The 21098-nt window shown below is 38.9% G+C and overlaps 1 protein-coding gene across 1 annotated transcript in view; it reads left to right on the top strand.

The window, feature by feature from the left end:
• The window catches only part of EPB41L4A (erythrocyte membrane protein band 4.1 like 4A), a 125106-nt gene that overhangs the window by 50834 nt on the left and 53174 nt on the right, over positions 1 to 21098 (top strand). The window contains exons 2-6 of the mRNA XM_041399172.1: positions 5447 to 5551; positions 12284 to 12335; positions 12787 to 12865; positions 16273 to 16370; positions 18791 to 18911. Coding sequence (XP_041255106.1) covers positions 5447 to 5551; positions 12284 to 12335; positions 12787 to 12865; positions 16273 to 16370; positions 18791 to 18911 — 455 coding nt within the window. The remainder of the gene's footprint in view (positions 1 to 5446; positions 5552 to 12283; positions 12336 to 12786; positions 12866 to 16272; positions 16371 to 18790; positions 18912 to 21098) is intronic.

The following is a 21098-nucleotide window of genomic DNA, read 5'->3' as shown; positions in this document are numbered from 1 at the left end:
CTCTAAACAGAACCAGTTGCTGCCATTTTGTAAAATATCATTCATTGCAGAGAAGTGATCAATTTTAAAGCACTAGTAAGTATTCAATTACATTTCCAAAATTTATTTGTCTTCCTATTACATATTTGCTTGCTCTACTTGTCCTTTGTTGTCTTCATTGGGCTTTGATTTGTGCTTAGAGCATTCCTTTTAATGTGTGTGCAAGTCCAAATTGCATTGCTATACCATGTAAGTATAAATATACTTGCTTACATCTTCTCCCCAAAAAGGACCCCACTGAACTGATATCCCATAAGCCAAACATTTTTAAAGCATCATTTCTTTATCTTATTTTCTTCTGTGTTTCAGAGTTAAGTAAATTAGCTTATATCTATCTGTGACAGTGCCTCAAAACTCCAGCCAGTAGTTACAAGGGGAAATGTTTAACTGGCTGGAGCCCATGCTCCTAGGAATGTATCCCTCTCTCAAGGAGGTTGCCCCTGAGCAGATGAATTTGTGATAGATACAATAATTGCAAAACCAAAACATATGGTGCATCTTCAGACATTTTTTCTAGAATAGTGTTTTCTGACTGGAATACAATGGATTGACCACTAGTGAAAGCTAAACTGATTTACAGGTATCTTAATATACAGCACTTAGAATCTGTAACATCCAGGCAGGTCAGACACCATGTCAAGTTCTTGGCAACAGTGATAGGGAGGTCTGCCTGTGCCCATAAACCCAAGGAGTTCTGACACAAAAACCTCTGAAAATATGTTGGCATGTCTGCTGCCAGTGAAATACAAGCAGAGAGGCAGGGATGGATTAATGCTTTTTAGATGGTTCATTTTAATGATGTATACTTAGGACAGCCTGTGGTGTTTCATTTGCATTCGTTAAATTCTCAGTTCCTCAAAGTATTTACTTCTGTTATATGATCGTGCTGGAGAATGCCTTGCACATATAAAATAACACTAATGTAAATTCTTCTCTGTTTGGACATGCATTCTGGAAATTAAGGTTAAGCTGTTTCGTCTGGATGAATATTTGTAAATGTTTAGCATTTTTAATTTAAAGACTTTTCTGGGCTTAAACATGTGGTATGCAAATTGAGGCCTGGGCGGCATACTGCCTTGGGGAAAAGGGGTCCTTAGTCTTCGTTGTTAAAAACCAAGAACTTTGATTTCAGAGCTTCATGCCTTGCTGCTTTTGTCAGGGGAAGGTGATGAAAAATTCCAGTGGTGTCTAGTCTTCTTAGAGCTTGAGGTAAGGAGGAAGAATAGGCCAAAGAGAAAAGTGAGAAAATGCTGTTTGGAGACACCTATTTCTGCTCGGTGTCTGCTCACTCTCATGTATGATTGTGTGCTGCCTTTGTGCATAATTTTAATTTCTCCTTAGTAACCTTTACCTGGGGCAAATACCACAATTTGGTCTCCCAAGCATGCTGCATCAGGGGGGACTCTCTGATGGGCATCTCAAAAGGCAAAGGTTATGTTCAACCTAAGTTCTAAGCCCTTTTTCTGAGCAAAGGCTCATGAATTCTGCATCTTCCTTAGCTTTTTTCTTCTTCTTTTTCTTCTTTTTTTTTTTTTTTTTTTTGGGTTGTAAGATGTAGAGTGTGTGGATTGAATTATTTTCGGGAGAAAAGCACTGTGATGTTTGCTTGATCTAAAAGAGACAATAGCAAGAGGCTTCACTACCTATAGCACTTTTCCTTCAATAGAGGGACTAGCATCCTAATGGGGTGGAGAGTTTGTCTTTAAATTCAGTTTGTGTCAGTAATAGCTCTGATGTGGCCTCCACTGATCTGTACAACACAAGAGAGAAAATTTAAAACTACCCAACAAGAAAAACCTCACTGGAGCTAAAAAGCAGTGAGTTGTGTGAAATAGAAGAATTTCTGGTGTCTAAATATAGAGTAATATGAATATGTTAAAACACAGAACCCTATGTACTGCTTTTAAAAGAATAATTTCAATTTGATTAAGAAAACAACAGGTAAATCAGCCTCCTCCTGAATGTTCTGGCTGTCCTTTAGCCAGTATAAACCTGCCTTTCTGGTTTATGAAGCCACAGTGCTAACATGTAAAGCAAGATGTTATGACTCATTGAAACAATTCTTTGTTCTCTCTTGAAAGCATTGCTGATGGTATTTTCAAATGTACTTGGGTTTACCCCTAAGAATGCAAACCTTTTGCAAGTCTGAGCTTAATGCAAGGCAGATTATATAATTTTTGCAATGCCACATGATGTGAATGCAATCCTGTTAATGTCTTTGATAGTTTTGGTTTCCAGCTTTGCTGAATTTTGCTGTAATTTTATCAGGGGAAATAAGATAGTTTCTCTTACTTTGCAAAACTATGAGCAAATGCTGTAAAAATGTGTTTCAGGACTGAGAAGCAGTTATTAAGGGATTCATCAGCAAAACTTCTTTCTTGATTTGACTTGAAGATTGCTTGCATGAAACCCTGAAATCATGCAGCTAAAACTGAGAACATAAACTGAAAATGAGTCTGCAGTGGTTTCAGCAAGGGTCAGTGTTTGCGTGGACAGTGCTCCCCAGTGCTGGGAAAATACGAGGTTAAGGAAGGTGAGGTTTGAAGGGTATGAGAATAGGTCCTGGCTCACATCCTGGCTGTTCCCTTGAAAAGCACTTCTTTGTGTTCAGCAGGCTGTGCTGAAGGATGTGAAAGGGATTGGCAGAGAGGGCTGTGGAGACTACAACATGCAGTCTGTTTTGGCTGAGGGTAACCAAAGCACTGAGCACCTTGCTGCTGTAGAGGTGGAGAGCCCCCAGCCATTGTAAGCTGGATGGGTTTGCTCAGCCTTTCCTCAGTCAGACCACCTGTTTCTACAGGACCTGCAATTATTGAAGTGTTAACTGAGCTGTGTCAAAAGAGAATAAATTAACAGGCCTTTATGTTTTCTATCTGCCTAGCAGTATAAGTAAAAAACAGTCTAAAAGCCTTTTATCTCTGAAAGGAAAGAAAGGAGGCTTTAATTTTAACCAAACCAGGTCAGGTATATGCATCTTTCTTGGGGATAACTCACCAGCTTTAAGGTCCATAGAAGGAAAGATGTCCCAAAAACTCCTTGTGCATTCCTCAACTGAATGAAGCAGGGTAGTTGCATTCTAAACTGGTGCAGAGTCATGTTAAGTTGAACTCCTGTATGACTTAAGCTTCTTTGATTACTCCCAGGATTGTGTACTATTATTGTAAGTAAAATAATACTTACATTATTGAAATTGACAACTTCATCTTGGTGGCTCACTGTTTCTCAGTGCTGTTAATAAAATGAACTGATACTGTAAATAATGGTACTTGTCAGACAAGGAGTGGAAAGCTCATTGAAAGAAAACAGATTTGAACTTCACACAGTCACAGAAACTGAGCAAGGTTGGGGTGGGAACCACTCAATATGTCCTGTGAGCCATGGTGCAGGCACCCCTTTTTTTACATTCTGCAAGGGTTTACTCACCTCACTGTGGTTAACTGTGTCAAAAACCATCGACTCTGGTTGGCTGATGTTGGAGATCCTTTAGTCTGAAAGGTTCTCTGAATGTTTACTGCCCAGATAGAAGTGTTACCATCATTTATCTGCACGGGTCATTTGGGAGTCAGGGCTGCTTGCTTATTTTGAACTTTTCTTTTGTCTGTTTCTAAAGATGCCTATCCAGCCCTAGGTTCCCAAGACCTTGCTATACTGTTTAAATGATGGTGGAAATAGTTAACAATGCTGAAGGTAATTTGCCTTATATGACACAGAATCATAGAACATGCCAACTGGAAGGGGCTCACCAGGATCGTCAAGTCCAATAAACAAATGATGAGATAACGATGTCCTTTTTAGTGGGATCTCTCCTCTGCTTTTTTTGAATGACAACTAATTTAAAAATAAAATGAGCAGGGACAATTACTACTTCAGTCTTAAATCTCTACCGTCTAGTAATCAAACCTGTATTTTTAGTATTTTTAAGGTGTGTTTTGTTATGTTCCAACTTTTTTCTGCAGTGCTCCTGATAGTCACTCGACAGCTTGACTTGCCTTATTCTCACAACCTGGCTTCAGCTTCTTGTTAATGAAACTGATGATAAAATCACTGTATTGCTCTGCTTTATCCAGCTTGATAAATTGAGATGTAGTAAAATTCTGCTTACCTTAATCATGTTTCCCCCCAGACTGCCCTCTGTTTTGTGGCTGATCATTAAGGCTCACTGTATACGCTGAGGGAATATGTAATTGCAGTTGCCTGATGTAAACAACCAGTCTGATGGAGTTAAACAAAGAGAACCTTTCAAGTACATCTCCTAATTTAGGCAAATATATAGTAAATCTGGTGAATAGCATGGATATCTACCAGAGATATTTAGCTTGCCATGGCTTGCTTAGTGTGTGAGTGGCCACCTGAAATTGTTGTATTGTCTCTGCTCATGGGATTAGATATGAATCCTGACCAAATGTGCTGCTGAAAAAATCCCAGTCCTTCACTGTTGTGATGTGATTGATACTTCACCAGCAGAACTAAATTAAAGAATTTTTTAATCAGCATTATTTGCCATTTTAATTTTGAAATTAGCTGTTCATAAGCTAGAAAATGAAATTGCACAAACAATATCTCGCAGCTTCCACTTTCTGTTTCTTTTTTCTGTGATGATTTTACTACAGTCTAGTAGTTTATAAAATATGAAGCAGCTAAACAAAACCTATTATGAGTTATGTCCATATTTTCTGGTGGAATTTAGGACTGTAATCATCAAAGGCTCTAATTGATTCTGAGAGGGGATCATTCTCTGTAATTATTCTCCATCGTCCTCATCTGTTTTTTGTTGGCTGTCAGGCGAACCAACAAATAAGCAGCATTCAGGTGGAAGTGAGCTTTTTATAGAGCATATTGTCCCCAACATTTTTTGCAAATACTGTCGTAGACGCTTAATGAAGTACTACTTAAGAAAAGAGTGGGATTATTTCAATTCAGGATGTTGGACTGTTCTCCCTTCTACTATCAAAAATATTGTACAAGAAAACAAATAAAATTAACCTTCTTTACAAAGATTAGTAAAAGAGAAGTTAATGATGCATAATTTAGGTCTTAAGGGCAGTTTTGCCTCCTGTTCTCCATTGTCAGAGTTTGAGTGACAGGTCTGGTACTGGAAGGGTGAGTGGGATTTGGAAAATGCTGTGTTCACTAGAACTGTGGGGTTTTTGTTTGTTTGTTTGTTTTTCTTTTGGTATTGTGTAAACAATTACCTTGCCAGCTTTCTAATAGTATTTTACAGTATTAGTTTTCAAACATGCAAAATATTTTCTTCTGTACTGCTGAAATTTTTGTTAAAGGCACTGGGAACTGCTTCTTTTTTTTTTTTTTTTTTAGACAAAGTTAATTGAATGCATGAATGCCACTGCACATAGCTGACAAAGGCAGAGCATCTTTGTGAATAGGCTCTGTAAATTCTTTCCCACAGAAGTCAACGAAAGGGTCGGTTGTCCTGGGATACGTATTTCGTCACTTAAACCTGGTGGAAATAGATTACTTTGGGCTGCGCTACTGTGACCGAAGTCATCAAACGGTGAGTAAAAGACACAGCAGATTGGATTTGCCATGTATAAAATTCACCCTGTTGTCCTGTTTGCCTCTAAAGCATTCGATTGTTATACTTCCCTTAACTTTCACTGTTTCCTGGCTCAGGTTTCCAGTAATAATTTCTTTTGTTTATTTCAAATAAAGTCTTGGAATAGCCATTAACATCTTAGATAGGAACGAAATAAAATTCTAAATGTTGTTGAAAACTAAATTAAGAAAGTACAAATAGTAAAAAATTATTATATGGACATAGGATTGATATTTTTTCCTCTTTAATACTGTGCCCTGAAGCCTGTGCCTGGTGCTCAGTGCTGCTCAGCCTCACTTGGCCCTGCAGTGCCTGGGAAGCCGTGTCCCTGAGTGCATCAGGCCTGCTTCACTTGCTGCAACACTGGCCAAACACCTGTTTCAGGCTGTGTGGGGCAATGCCTTTTTCATTCTGCCTGAACCATCTCTGTGTCCCTAAGTCCATATTCTCTAGAGCCTCCTTGAAAGGAACTCACCCCACATCTGAGGCTTTTTCCACTGGGAAATTACCATTTTAAACATACAAGGAGATGTTTCAGCCAGGCTGAGATGTTTCAGTCAAAGCAGGCAGTGTTTTGGAGCAGTGCTGTCTGCCCCACCAAAGGCTAGTGCAGGACTGCTGCAGGCAGAGGTGAGGAGCAGGGGGTGCTCAGCAAGAGGAACCACTGCTGTATACACACTACGTCTTCATACTACGTTAAAATTATGAAGGGAGTGCCTGGCCTGTGGTTAAATTAGGTCCAGCCATTACAGTTTTGAAGCCAGTGTTTTGTGATGATAGCACTGCACAAGACCCTGTTTCATCTATATATAGTAATAGCGTATTGAATTGGCTAAATATTTGCTGATTTCTTCTGTTAACTAGTAGTTGATAATGTAAAGACTGAATTTAGAACAGTATTAAGCATGTTACTGATTGCTACTGAGAGCTACAGACTGCCCCACTCCCTGTATTTTAACTTCTGTGCCATTGTCCAGAAATGTATTCAGTTCCTTGATGAGCTTCTAATCATTTTATTCCATGAAGATGAAAGCCAGATTCAGCTGTGAGTTAAAGGTAGACAGTTAAAACTGGTGCTTTTGATTTCCTGAGGAATTTGAGGTGTGAATGAGGAGCAGATAGGTATTTTTGGTCTCAGAAGTGTTTTCATTTTAGCTGTGGCTGTAAATAAAATAGAAATTTTATTTCCCAGGCTGTTCCTGGGAATATTTCCAGAAGCATGCACAGGGTATATTCAGTGGTGTGTATAAAAATATGAATATAAAAAGGGATAGCACCTCTATTGTGAAAGGGACACACAAAAGCACATTTTAGGGCACATCCTTTTGTTCTACTTTTTATCTCATGTGGTGCTCCAGTGGTGTAAATTTAATGTTAGCTTTAGGCTTTATCCTCTGGTCAGCCCAATGTCAGGAAGACACTGTGATTCTTGTTTTTCCCATGGATTAGGAAGGTGTTTATCCCACTTCTGTCATTTGCCTGCTCTTACACCAATACTGGCCTTGTCATGTGGATGCAGGACCTGAGCTCTGTGCAGGGTTATGGAGTGCTCCTGCCCAGCCATGGAGATGCTGCCACAGGGGCTGCCAAGTGTGTGCTGCTGCCCTTGCACCTGGGCTGTACTGTAACAAACCAGTGTGAAAAGGCCTGTTCGTGTTGTTTGTCTGTGTAAGGATAACGAAATGATGCTCCTTCATCTGAAAAGTTCATGAATGAGCCAGACAGTGCTACTGTGTGTAGTTTTATGTATTTTATGATGTGCAGTTTTATCCTGTTAGCTTGCTATTTTTAGTGAACTCTTGTAAGCTCTTAAGAATGGGCAGTATAATGGAAAGTTCACACAACAACCAGCACCCTGTGCTTTAGCTGTAAACATATATTTAGTTGCATGCTGACTGTGGCTAAAACTCTCTGGGCTGTTGTGGGAATTAGTTCAGTAATGACTGGCAAGAAGCCTAGGTCTGCATTTTGGATTGGATATTTTTTGGATTGACCACAGTAGATTTCCTAAGGGAAGAGGAAAAAGGTTACCTTGCTAATTAGTTTTAAAACCATGGTTCTGAGTTAGTCTCAGAGGGAGAAAAGTGTTTGGGGGTTGGGCTCCTATTAATGCATTGCTTGTGGTGAGGAAAGTTGTATTATTTGTACTGTCAGGTTTTTTTTGTCACACTATAGATTTAACTGAATGATGAACAAAGGAGCATAGACAAAACTATGTATTTTAAAGAACACAAATCCATCACAAAATCAGCATTTTTCTTATTAAGGATTTGAAAGGGATTGTTTGGTTATTTTCCCCATTACTCTTGCATGCCTCAGCACTTCCAGGTGGTCTTTTAAGTGCTGTGTTGGTGAGCTACCTCTTATGTGGGTGGTATCATAATTATTTTAGTACTACCAGTAGGGCTTTAATGAGTGAAGGTTTCACTGTGCTACATAGTGTATATGAATGTGTAGCATTAAAATGGTCTCTCTGAACAGCCAACAAACTTATTGGCCTGTGAGAACAGCTGCATGCAGCAAAGAGATTGACAGAACTGGGTGGCACTTGCAGGGGCATGAACAGTAGGATAAAGCATAAATTGGATGACCCTGTCTCTAGGGTAGTAATTTGGTCATATTACACACATTTCACTTTACTGACATTCCAAACTCTCAGTAAAAGGACAGTATTCAAATGGAAAAATCAAGCTTTGGAAGATTACAAGTTGATGTCAGAAGAGCATTATCTATATCACTTAGAGCTCTGAACAAGACAGGTCTCCAAAGGAACAACAAAATGTATCTTCTAATAATTGGTTAAAATACAACATTTAATAATGAATTAAAAATTCCTTTATATAAAACTAGAGCCCAGTTAACAGATGGGTTCAGCTAATGCTGTGTCTTGTCAGTAGTGTTTCCTAATAGTGCCTCTGTTGACAAGCTATATGTGGTGCTTCTTCTCATGTGATATTTGAGTACCTTTCTTTGTGCTGCAAATTCTTTTAAAAAAGACCAATTTTCTTTGAGTGCCAGAGGATCTCTAACTGTGCTTCATCATCTAACCTTCACCTGAGCCTTTTGCATTACTACAGAGAGTGCTGGCACCCAAATTAGTGTAAGTTGACACCAGATACTGTCCTCATGGTTCTCAATGTGGATAGTGAGCTGGGTCTTCCTGGAGAGGGCATTTGTGTCTTCTGCCTCATCCCCCAGGACTCTGTGCCCCATCTACTATTTTCAGTGGGACACAAATCACCGGAATATGTGTCGCAGAAGCTGAGGGTGGCTTAGGAAACTCTGTCCAGAGTCACAGAATCATTAGTTTGGAAGAGAACTCTGGAGATCACCCAATCCAACACCCTGACAAAGAAGAGTCACCTGGAGCAGGTGACACAGGAGCACACCCAGGGGGTTTTAGGATGTCTCCAGAGGGGGAGACTCCACATCCTCCCTGGGCAGCTCTTCCAGTGCTCTGTCACCCTCAATGGAAGGAAGTTCTTCCTTGTATTGTGGTGGAAATTCCTGTGTTTTAGTTTATGCCATTGCTCCTCATCCTGTCACTTTGCACTATTAAAGAGTCTGGTACCTTCCTCCTGGTACCTGCCTTGGAGATATTTATTTGCATTAGTGAGACCCCCGCTCAGTCTTCTCTTCTCCAGACTAAATAGGCCCAGATCCCACCTCTTCTCATAAAAGACATGCTCCAAAGCCCTCACCATCTCTGTGACCCTTCACTGGACCCTATCCATTAGCTTCTTATCTCTCTTGCACTAGGGAGCCCAGAACTGGACAAAGTTTTCCAGATGTGCCTCACTAGGGCTGAGGAGAGAAATAGGATCACCTCCTTCAACTTGCTGGCCACACTCTTCCCACTACAGTCTCTCATTGCTTTAGTATTTGGGGAAAACAGTGGCCCAGGGGTGTACTTCTCCAGGGGCTGGGTGAACTGGTGCTGGAAGGGCTATCCTGCCACTCCCACTGCTGCTTCCTGCTGTGCTGCAGCTCCCAGGTACTTTACTACTGCCTTTATGGCTTTGCCAGGGGTGTGTAGGATAGCCAAGCTAGTTAGTGGTCTGGAAGAGTCCAGTATTTTATTAAGGTACACAAAAGGCAGAGATAGCAATATAATACATGATATGTCAGGAAAACCTGAGCAGAATTTGATGAGGGAAAGGGTCCTCCTGAAGCCCAAATTTCCCATTTGTGAAATGCAAAAAGAATCATGCTGTATACAAAAAATAGTACAGCAATAAGAATATTTACAACAGTAATACTCTTATTTTTTGACCTGATAGTGCTAAACTGAGCTACTATAATCAGAATGTACCACATACTGATGCCCTCCCAGGGCTCTAAGAGGAGAAATACAAATACAGAAAGACGAATCATTATATTCATTCATATTGCACCATTCCCCCACCCTGCAATGTAGGTGTGTTTTTCTCCCCTGCTAGAAGGAAGCTCTGTTTGAGCACACAACCCTGAGGATACAGCAGGTAGGAGGTAATCCATGGCAATAAAGGGAATTAATATCATACAGTGTAGAGCATATTTTATCTTCAAGATCTTATAAAAAAAGTCAAATTGTACTTAGCTTGTGTTTTGTTGAATGGAATTTTTTAATGGATTTTTACACTCATCCCCAAGCATGATATACTAAATTATCTAGGAGGAAAGGGAATTATTTGTGTGTGTTAAATTAGATGTGATAACCAGTGGAAAGAAAATGGAGACTGATAATGTTGAGTAGAAACAAGAAATTTTAGAAGAATATTATTGGATTAAAACAATAGACACTAAGCTGATGGTCAGGTGAATTAGAGGTAGTAAGAATAAACTTTTAGAGTACAGCAGGATCAGTTCACTGATGATATCATAATAACTATAATCTATATAACTTCAGATTCTAAAAACAAAGATAGTAGCATTAAATACACATTTATATGTAAGAATTACTTGAAAATTTTTACATTTCTTACATGATAGGCACATCCTGAACTCAGCAGATTGAGGTTTTTTGCACTGAACATTTGCAGGAAAAATCTGATACAGCAATTCCTATTCTTAGTGTTGTCTTAGGCTGTGGGAAGTCTTGATAATTTCAGATTATAATTGAAAAATGACACATTTTCTCTCCAAAATTTTGTTTCTTCCTATTGTAAATGTGATCAAAACCTAACATCTTGATTGTGAGAATCTAATTAAGACAGTCCAATATTTAGTTTGAAGTTGATAGATCTTTCTGCCCAGACACTTCATTGATTGATACTACAGCCAACATTTCTACCTAGTTAATATTTTGTTTCAAGCAGGTTCATGGAATTTGACCCAAGCTTAACCCTGTGCAGATACAAAAAATTAAGTTTCCAGATTTGTGGTAAAGTTCTTGGAGGCACTTAAAAGTGAAATACTGCATGGATGCATGCTGCTTACATAACTGGCTTGTATGTGAGCCAGATTTATAAAAGCACAAAGGTCAAAAGAGTCCATTTATTATTTATGCTGTACTTTAAAACATTTTTAATTTAGTTTCTACCTAAAACTTAAAAGGGAGTTATTTTCTTTAATAACATTGTACCTTTTTAATCAGTCTTAGTAAATAAAAAATTATTAAAGTAATACTATGTGTGTTTGTAAAGAACAATTAGTAAATTAGTCCCTTTAGTCAATGGATAATTGCATTGGTTAGGACTATTACAAAACTAGTATATTTTTTTACCACTTTCCACACATTCTGTAAATGTTAAATACTTCTTATGGATTTGCAGCGTTGATCCCTTGAAGCTGGGTGAGGAGGTGCTGGGTCCTCCAGATCTCCACAGCAGCGGTGAGCTGTTTGCAAGCCCGTGCAGAGGGGCGCAGGTGGGAGAGCACTGGGGAGTGTCACAGGGGCTGCCAGGAGATGAAAAGGGCAAAGGCAGCGCATCAGAGCTGCCTTGGCATGCACCACTCCAGGGTTTGTTGTCAGCAACTGCTGTACAAGTGCACTGGATTAATGAGACACTGGTTTTTTGTTCCATTTCTTTTGGCACTTCAGTTTATCAGTTTGGTGGCGTAACTATAGCTGACACTGTTTATCCATCTGTACAAGCATTTAACAAGTATCTAACACACATTACTGTGTAGGTGTGCCTAGGTGCGCTCGCAGGGCCCTGGTGTTGGGGTTCTTGGATCTCTAAATGATCTCATCTTTACTGTTTGACTTTGGCTTGAAAAATGCCTTTGCATTATCCATGAAATTCCATTCATCTTTGGCTTGCAAATAAAATGTTAGAAATCTCCCGCTCCTCCCCCCACCTCTTGCATTCTTCAGGAAAATTTTGGCAGCCTTTGAAATAATAAATAGCTGCACGGTCATTTTAAGCATGAGTTTATGCCATGGCCAGAGTTAAGTACTCACTGGAGAAATGAAAAGGCAGATGAGAGTCTTGTCTCTTCTCCACCATACTGAAGCGTTTAATCTCACCTGTGCTGATCTCAAGACCTGTGGCACTCACAGAAAAACATATTTTCTCACGCCAGCTGATACTTATTTTTACTAACACAAGCAGAAGCATTCTCTCTTCCAGGGCTGAGAGTGCAGATCATCCTGTCAGCTCAGTATGAGGGAAGGAGAAGAAAAGGTTAAGTGGTATGAATAACCAATTGTTCTGTGTTAATTTTCAAAGTTAAGTAACTAATTTCCATAAATTGTCTGTCTCACAGTACTGGCTGGATCCTGCAAAGACCCTCGCCGAACATAAAGAATTGATAAACAGTATGTATTTAATTTGAACTTAAAGGACAAAGATGGAGTAACAATGTTCCGTCTACACAGTTGGCGCAATATTCTAGTCACAACAGATTTACAGTTCTTAACAAGTTTGTTATTGCAGTTCTTTGCTGTATCAAAATTTCACATGTGTATTGCACATGGTATCATTTGACAGTGTAATTGTTGTCCAAGGACTGCTGTATGCTTAAATTTTTAGGCTAATAAATGGTGTATCATTAATTAGTATAATTTTATAGTGGACGTGATGCCTCTATCAGCTTAGCATACCATAACCATTTGCTGTGTGAATGAAACATTTTTTCTGAAAAGTTCCAATTTAAATAAAATGTTAAGATAGGCTTCTTAGTAGCTGTTTTGTCATCAACTAGTAACAATTAGTACCAATTAGCAATTCATGACCACTCATTTTTACACCAATTTTTTTTCCCTGCAGCTGGACCACCATACACTCTGTATTTTGGCATTAAATTTTATGCAGAAGATCCATGTAAACTTAAGGAAGAAATAACAAGGTACAGTATTTAATAAAAAATAGTTTGTTGATCTCAGGCTAGGAATACATTTCAACCAGGTGCATATTGTTGTGGTGTGCCTGGGTTGTTTTTTTTTTCTTGAACATCTGAATGCTTGAACATTGGTGTCTAGTAAGAAAATTGTGAGCAACTTCACAGTAGTTGATAGTGATGACTGTTAGGAAGCCCAAGAAGAAAATATGTTCTCTGGCGCATCAAAAATCAAAGGGCCTTGATGTGCCTTTTTGATTGTGGGTTTTTTTCCCCCATATTTTCAGTAATGCATTGTTACAGCTGCATTTATACTGTGCTATAACCAAGTTTAGAGTTTACTTGGATATCAGATATAGATACAGGTAATTTTCTTCTTTATTGGCCATAGCTTAAATTCCAGAACTGTTTTCAAGGGGATTTCTTTTGGACTTACTAAAAATATGTGAAGGAAATTGAACAGTTGCATGCCTCTGATTCTTTTATCTAAGCTTGTCCTCTGCAAGGTATGAGGCTGCACGCAGTAACACATACACGTGCTTGCACACAGAGACACACACACATGGTTATCTGAACTCTCTCACAGCTTCGGGGTTATCTGTCTGTTTTATTTATTAAATGTCTCGGACAATTAACTTTAGGTTCAAAAGGAAATTTGAGAATTTGGGTAGGTAGGCGGACAAAATTAATGTGCTAGCTTGCATTAACAAATACATCTTTTGATGTCTTAAGAATGTGGGACATGAGGATTCATTAGAATGCATGCAAGGTTTTTAATTTCCTAAATCAAAGGTTGCAGCACAGGCAGAATATTTTTCTTACTCCAGAGTGAGAAAATTCTTTTGTTTCCAACTGGCACAACAGGAATGGAAGTCTCCAACTTAACAAGACCCAGGCTGGCCTGGTAAAAGTAAAAAATGCTGTGACTTGGCAGGGAAAAGAATATAACCTGGCAGCGATGGCATGCTCCTGTACTGTGGAAATTTGGTACCATTTTCTTGTACTTTCCCAGAAGAGCTTTAAATCCTCCTCACAGGAAAAGACAGGTGTCCCTGGGAAAGGGAACTTTGGCCACAGGACCTGTTGTGATTGCCTCCCAGCAGGCAGGATGGAGACAGATGTGATAAGGCCAGCCAGTGATCTACACTGCTGAGTAGTGTGCAAATCCAGTCAAGAAAGTTTTCAGTGTCATTAGGAAGCCTCTGGTCATGACCTGACAATGTATGGTCACGCAGAGCTGGCACTTTGGGTGGTACAGAAAGCCAGCCTAGGAAAATGATATGATGGTATTGGCAGTCTTCTATGAAACACATTGAATAGCCAACTGCCTTCAACATTAGTGAGCACTTATTCCCATAGGCTCTAAAATCTTAATAATAATAGTAATAATAATAATGTTCTGCCTAACTGTGTCATTCCAGTGATGTGTTAACTGCTTTGTGCTAATCGATGTGTTTCTTTGGAGCATGTATTTATTACTTTAATGGACATGAGAGCTAACTCTGTTGTTATTAGATTTTGATGATCTGTGCCATTACATGATTACTCTTTGCAAATAATGAAAACCTGTCAAATTTGTAATTGCTTTGCAGCAGAATCTGTCTGGCTTGTTGGCTAATACTGCCGTGTTTGCTGGCTGTGTTTGCTAGAGAAAACTTGCAATTAGGCACTCTAATATATGCATGACAAACATAGGCACACAAGATGAGACTGCTTTAGCTATAGGTATAGACAGAAGGCCTGGTTTTCCAAGGAGCTCAGTGGTTTCAGTGGGAATTGAGATTGTTCACCTTACAGGAATCACTTAAGCAATTAACAGTGCAGGATACAGGGGTGTTTTGAGGGTTCCCATGCTACTTTATTTATTTTGATAATACAGAAATATAGGTACCTGCTCCAAGGACAATATATTTCTAGCATCCTCTCCTTCCAAGCTCTGCTCTGTAGAGAAGTATGGGTGTGCAACAGAAATGCATTTCATGTCAGAAAGATGATGTTCTGTACTCCACAGAGGATGTAAAATCTTCTTGGTCATTATCATAATTCATACAGGGAAGATTTGTCTAGGTAGGATTGCAAGCATAGACTAGAAGCAGGACTGAGGTATTGCTTAGAGTGAGGAAACACTGAGTGTCTGTGCTTTCTGTTGCCCAGAGATATTCCCAGGAAATTCCTGTGCTAATGCCATTCCTCTGAAGTAGAGAACTTTAACAATTTTTTAGAGGATGGTCATTCCTACCATAACATCTGTCACAGCACAAACTCTGGGGGAAAATCATTAATCAGAAAGACATGGGTATCTTTATTCAGCGGTTCATCTGACAAAGTCCAGAAAATTTGATAGGGTCTTAAGTTTTCTGAGTCAGCTATCATGTAACCTGCAGTCTGTAAACTTTTCTGAAATCAGTGTAGGTGCACCTTGAACTTACAGAGCATTCCAAGGTGCTTTAATAAATTACTTGTACTAATGCAGAATAAATTATTTGCATAGTAGCTGAGTGGCTCTATGTAGATAAAATTGAACTAGTGAACAATGGAAAAGCTATGTTGTTGTATGGAAGACCTTTATTTTTTTTTGTAAAAAATTACCTTCATTGTATTTTTACATTTTGTAGGAAATCAGCGCAAGAAATTAACTTAGGATGATGTGAAACACTGCATAAATCTGTTGTAATAAAACCAAACAAAATCCAAATAGCGTTTAAAAGATTTTGAATAAATCATTATGGAAAGTTGCAAAACTGCAGATCCTGTATATAATGGCTTGTTATCTTGTGTGTTCCATCTGCTTTGGGCATATTGATTCATTCTAAGTGGTCTCAGCTTTATCAAGTGTAGAAGCAGGTTAGGATTTTGAAAATTACATTTTCACCCCTGCTATCACTATTCCAAGTAGTACCCTGTGCTACAACAGATTCAGTTAGTTGCTGATGGCACACCCATCCATCTTTTTCATGGGCTCCATCAAACTTCCCTGCTGCTTTGTAGTCAATACTCTGGTATGTGGAGAGGAAATATTTGAGTAAGCAAGCATCCTTTACACTGGTCCTGTGATCAGAGGTTAAACTTTTGCCCTTTGATAGATTTCTTGTTCCATTTTTCTGACTCCTACTTCTTCACCACTTCCTGACTGCTCTGTGAAAGCCAAAAGAGGGAAATGATATTTTAGGGACATAAGTAATTGCCTCTGCACAATATAAGCGGATTGGAAAATAGGGAGTGCTCCCTTTCCTGGGTTCTTCCGCTGGATGAATCTTAGTTGTTTCTTCAGTATCAATAGGGGAAGTGGTTTAGAGGGAAACACAGGCATTTACTGTCACATAGTTATGGTACATGGTATGTGCACATTTAAAGGAATAATTTTGAAATATTAATTGGAGTTAAAATAACAACTGTGTTTTATCTCTGTGTTTTAGGTATCAGTTTTTCTTGCAGGTAAAGCAAGATGTTCTACAGGGTCGTTTACCTTGTCCAATCAACACTGCAGCACAGCTGGGAGCATACATAATTCAGTGTAAGTTCTCCTGGCCCTCTGAGAGCTTATTCCTTTCAGTTCTACATTGTGATTAATTTTAAGTGATGACTGAAGACAGCATTACCACTTTATGCATTTGCTTCCAAACAGAAGTTTTCAGATTTCACTTCAAGAGCTGTAAATAAATGACCATTCTGAATAGATAATGCAGGAGCAATATGGAAGTTAATGTAAAGAAGAAACTTTAAAATCAGTCTGAAGACTCTGCTAAACATTATTTGCTTTGCTGGGGAATATTTTATCAAGTACTCAAGATTTTATGACTTTGTATTACATGTAGAGTACGACAAAACCTTCCTCAGGAGATTTACAGATTTCAAAGGCTATTGGCAGCCTCAAATCTGGGAAACACAATATTGTCTCAAAAAGTACATTATATCAATATGAATGCAAGTTTACTTAACGGGAGGATATGATTTGACCTGAAGAATTTTCATTTTATTTAGTATTTATCTACATTCATTCATCAGTAGAGATCTTTTCAGGGGTGGATGTTATATGCTGCATGCTTAATAGAACTAGCAATCAATTAGAAAGGAGCTGGCTATCTACTGGAGTTGTTATTCTTTTTCCATTACAGCTCAAAATCTATATTCAAACAGAATTGCAAGCAAAAGTTGTGTGAAGTGTCATGCTGGGACCTCTATCTGTAATTTTTTCTGTGTTAAATTTAGATTTGTCTAAAGTCATATGTATCAAGGAAAGATTATTTGTATTATTGGTGTTACAAGTGTCACTCAATAACACTTAATATGACATAAAAAATAGTTCTCCTTTTATATCCAGCTTAGAATGACATGGCAGAATAACTTTGTATGAAATGGGAATGGGCATAATACAGGATTTCATGGTGGATTATATGTATACCTGAAAAGCTAAAATTTCAGGCAGTATTTATTTGTGTACAATTATTTTTTATTTTATTTTGCCATCTAAGAAATATGACATGTTGTCCTCTGAAAAATTGTTTGCAATGCACATTTCACTTTACTGGCAGACATGCTTTCTCTGAAAAAATACTGCAAGTGTGAAGCAGGAAAATATGCAATGATGGTACATTTTCATTTTATTATGAGAAGTGAGTAAAAGGAGTAAATTCAGACCCTTCAGTAATTTTATAAGGTGGTGAGAGCTGTTGTTTTGGTATAGTGTCCTGTTCCTGTAATTCTAATATCAAATATTTTGTTGGAAAACAATGAGAAAGATTATGGGAGAGAGAAGAGTTAAGCATGGCCAAGGTTACATACAGTGAGTTAAAATTAGTCCAGGCACTAGGAGGTATGCATTCCCATGACCTCTATAAAAAACTTTATCCTTTTATTTAGGGCTTGCAGTTGTTCCAAATACACAAAGACACCTGAGAAATGTCTCTCTCAGATACTGAATACATCATTTTAATGGAGATTTTCCAGTGAGATTTCTCAACATCCCTACTGAGCAGCTCACTGTCTTTTTCTAGCAACTTCATTTCAACATTTGGGAAAGAAACATCAATAGTTAGATGAGTCTTTTCCTTCTTGGTTCTTGAAGCCTCCTTTTGGCTATGTTTTTGGCTCAGTGGGCATTGGATAGAAAACTCCTGTGAAATGTTTCTCAGAAAAACACAGATATTACCCAGGGTTATAAAAAATTGAAATGCTAACTTTTGCAGAGTTTCTCAGATGCAATTATAGTTAAGATCAGTAGATGTGAGTTCTGGCCAAGATGATATTTGTTTTATGATTATGTTACAACATATGAACAGACATGACTAATGTGTACAAATTTGGGTTGTGTCAAACAAAATTAGATTGGCTATTCATCATATTCTTTTCTTTAAGAAAAGTCTTTTGAATGCTGTTTTTATTTTAAAAGTGAATTTGGTATCCAGGATATCAAATATTTTATTGAAAAAGGAGAGCTTGTGATTCTTCACAAGAAGACCTTCCCTCTAGAACTTGCAGGATATTTACCTCCATTTATATTCCCAGTTTATGTTAAAGTGCCAGCAATAATATGGAACTTTTCTGCCAGTAATATTGCAGTATATCATGAGAGCATAGATATTACAAAACTAGACTTTTCTTCTACACTTGTTTTGCATATGCTGCCAAATAATCAATGTCATTGAATTCAAACTTTGCTGGCTTGGTTAAAATTTTGGCTTCTAGCCCTTTCTAGCTCTAACCTTCTATATATTTTTTAAAATGTGTGAAGACAATTTTTTCTTGCTTTTATGTGTGCTGATGTGCATAGTTCTGTATTCTCTTCTTTCATTCCCTTTTTTCTTGTCTGACTGCCAATTAAATTGGCTGTCGGTTGGAGAGGGGCAGCTGGGCACCAGTAGGTGGATTATATAACACATTTTTTTGGTTGAGAAGAAGCACAGGTGACCTTTGTTTTCTCCTTGTGTTCTATAGCTGAGCTGGGGGACTATGACCCATACAAGCACACTGCAGGTTATGTCTCCGAGTACCGCTTCGTTCCTGACCAGAAGGAAGAGCTGGAGGATGCCATAGAGCGGATACACAAGACTCTGATGTAAGAATTCAGTTCTGTTGGGAACTTGGCAGGTAATACCAGATTCAGGGATGCTAGGCAGGTGGGGAGGAACAGCCTGTGGTGCAAAGTGAGGTTTCTAGACTTGAGGAAAGGACACAGGGAATCCACTTATACCTCTCAGAAGCAGAAAAGATTTTATGTTTGAAGCTGTTATTTTAGGAAGTGAGTAGGACAATAGCTGGAAATGTGAGGTGTGTCAGACCTAGGTATGGGTGTTTCAGAGCCAGCAGTTTTAATAAAACATATGCCAGAAATTCACACATAAAGCCAAAATAAACATTTACTTGCTTATCTCCAAGTTCATGTTCCTGGTAAGTGTAAGCAAGCTTGTTCTAACAAATCCAAGTTAGGTGATATAAGCATTTATGAAGATGAGAGCAGTAAGAACCCTTTCATGAGGGTGTTCATCATAGCCTTTGTCAAAGTAATGTGAAGAGAATCAGTTACCCATCTTGTGGTAGACCTAAATTTCTTGATTCTTTTCCTATAATGAAGCCACAGTCTGGATAAAGGTTAAGTATTTTTTGCCTGTAGCATTGTGTGTTAATGTTACATGGGCCTTGTTTAATGAGAATAGGTATTAACTCAGGGTCACAGCTGTTCTCTGAAAAGTTTTCCAGTAATTGGAGTCTGTGCCATTTGCCACATTGACTTGAGCTTTCTCTTCCAGGGAAGAGAGTCTGTTGTCACTAATTATTTCTGTGTGGTTGCATAACAGCCTTACACTAATTGATACTTTTCAGAGAACTCACTACATGTATTTCTATAAAGCAAAAAAGTATTGGTGTTTTCCATTCCAGAGAGAGGAAACTGAGTCACAGCTCATTAGTTTGGTTCAACATCACAGAAGTGGTTTGTGAGAAATGAGACTTGAGATGAATTGCTGTGAACTAAGGAGCCTTCATTTCTCTTTCTCAAATTTCTGCAGTCATTAGATTCAGAAGCCAGTGGTTGTGAAGGGAAATGATCACTGTCAAACACTCACTGATCTGAAGCCCTGGTACTGTTCTGCTGCTTGGCTGCAGTTGGGTGTCAGGGATTTAGCAGCATCAGAACAGAGAGGAAAGCCAAGGTGTACTCATTGCTACTTCAGCCCAACCGTTACCATCAGCACTGCCAGCTTTGATTTCTGCACAGGTGACCACAGTCTCTCCAGCTAAGGAGTGTGAAGCTATAATGGGTGAGGGCATCCCAAATTGTCTCATTGACCTGTGACATTTTAGGGACAGGTTTGTGATATGTTTGGAAGAGCTATACTTTCCAGATCCCAGCATAGAAACACAGGGGCTTTTAGTGTTTGTTTCGTTGGTTTTTTGTTTGTTTTGTTTTGTTAGTTTTGTTTGTTTGTTTATTTTTCAAAACAGCTGTGGCACTGCATATACTTTCCTTCTCCTAGTTATGTCAAGAAAAACTGTTTTTTGTTGCATGTTTCCTCTCAGTTTTTTGGGGTTTTTTGCACAGCACAATAGCTATTTGGAGATTCAGTAAAGATGCAGCTTTTTGAGAAAGTTTCTAAAGCAAGGAAGGTGAGGGAAGAAAGCAGAGGGGGTTTCTGACTCTGCAGCCTGCCTACTGTGATTGTAGTCCCATCTATAAACCAACATGACAGCTCCAAGGCCAGAGAGCAGTTTGAGGTGACCTGATGTTGTCAGGCACATGTGGAGCATCAAGCAGTGACTTTGGGGCTCAGTTGTGAGGGAGGAAACACTTGGTGTTGGAGGAGAGACAGAATCCCTCAGTGCAGACAGGAGAGCCGGTGTTGTGCTGCGGACAGCGCCCATTTCAGGCTATGGGAGATCTGTCACTGACTGGTGCTTGGCAAGTCAGCTGCTGCTGTGTTTTGAATCAACATATCATGCTGCCAGTGGTGCACAAGCAAAGCAAAAATGCCCCTGATATTTAACTTTAAAAGCAGCTTTCAGTGTTGCGTGGGGCCTTGAGTGGCCCTCAGATGCCCTTTGTCCATCCAAAGGAGTGTGTTTGTGTCAGCTGCATGGCTGTCACTTTGCCAGCTCTGTCATTCTCACTGGCAAAGACTGCTTTAGTTTTGGGATGTGTGATATTAAAGGAGAGTTTGTGTTTTCACACATGATAAAAATGAAACACTCTTTGTACTAATGGGAGTTCTTTCAGTCCCTGACAATTCTTCATCCCTTCATGTTCTGG

This window comes from Onychostruthus taczanowskii, unplaced genomic scaffold (assembly GCF_017590055.1).
Source record: "Onychostruthus taczanowskii isolate IOZ18803 unplaced genomic scaffold, ASM1759005v1 scaffold158, whole genome shotgun sequence".
NCBI classification, from domain to species: domain Eukaryota; kingdom Metazoa; phylum Chordata; class Aves; order Passeriformes; family Passeridae; genus Onychostruthus; species Onychostruthus taczanowskii.
This window is presented reverse-complemented; position numbering and strand designations above follow the sequence as displayed.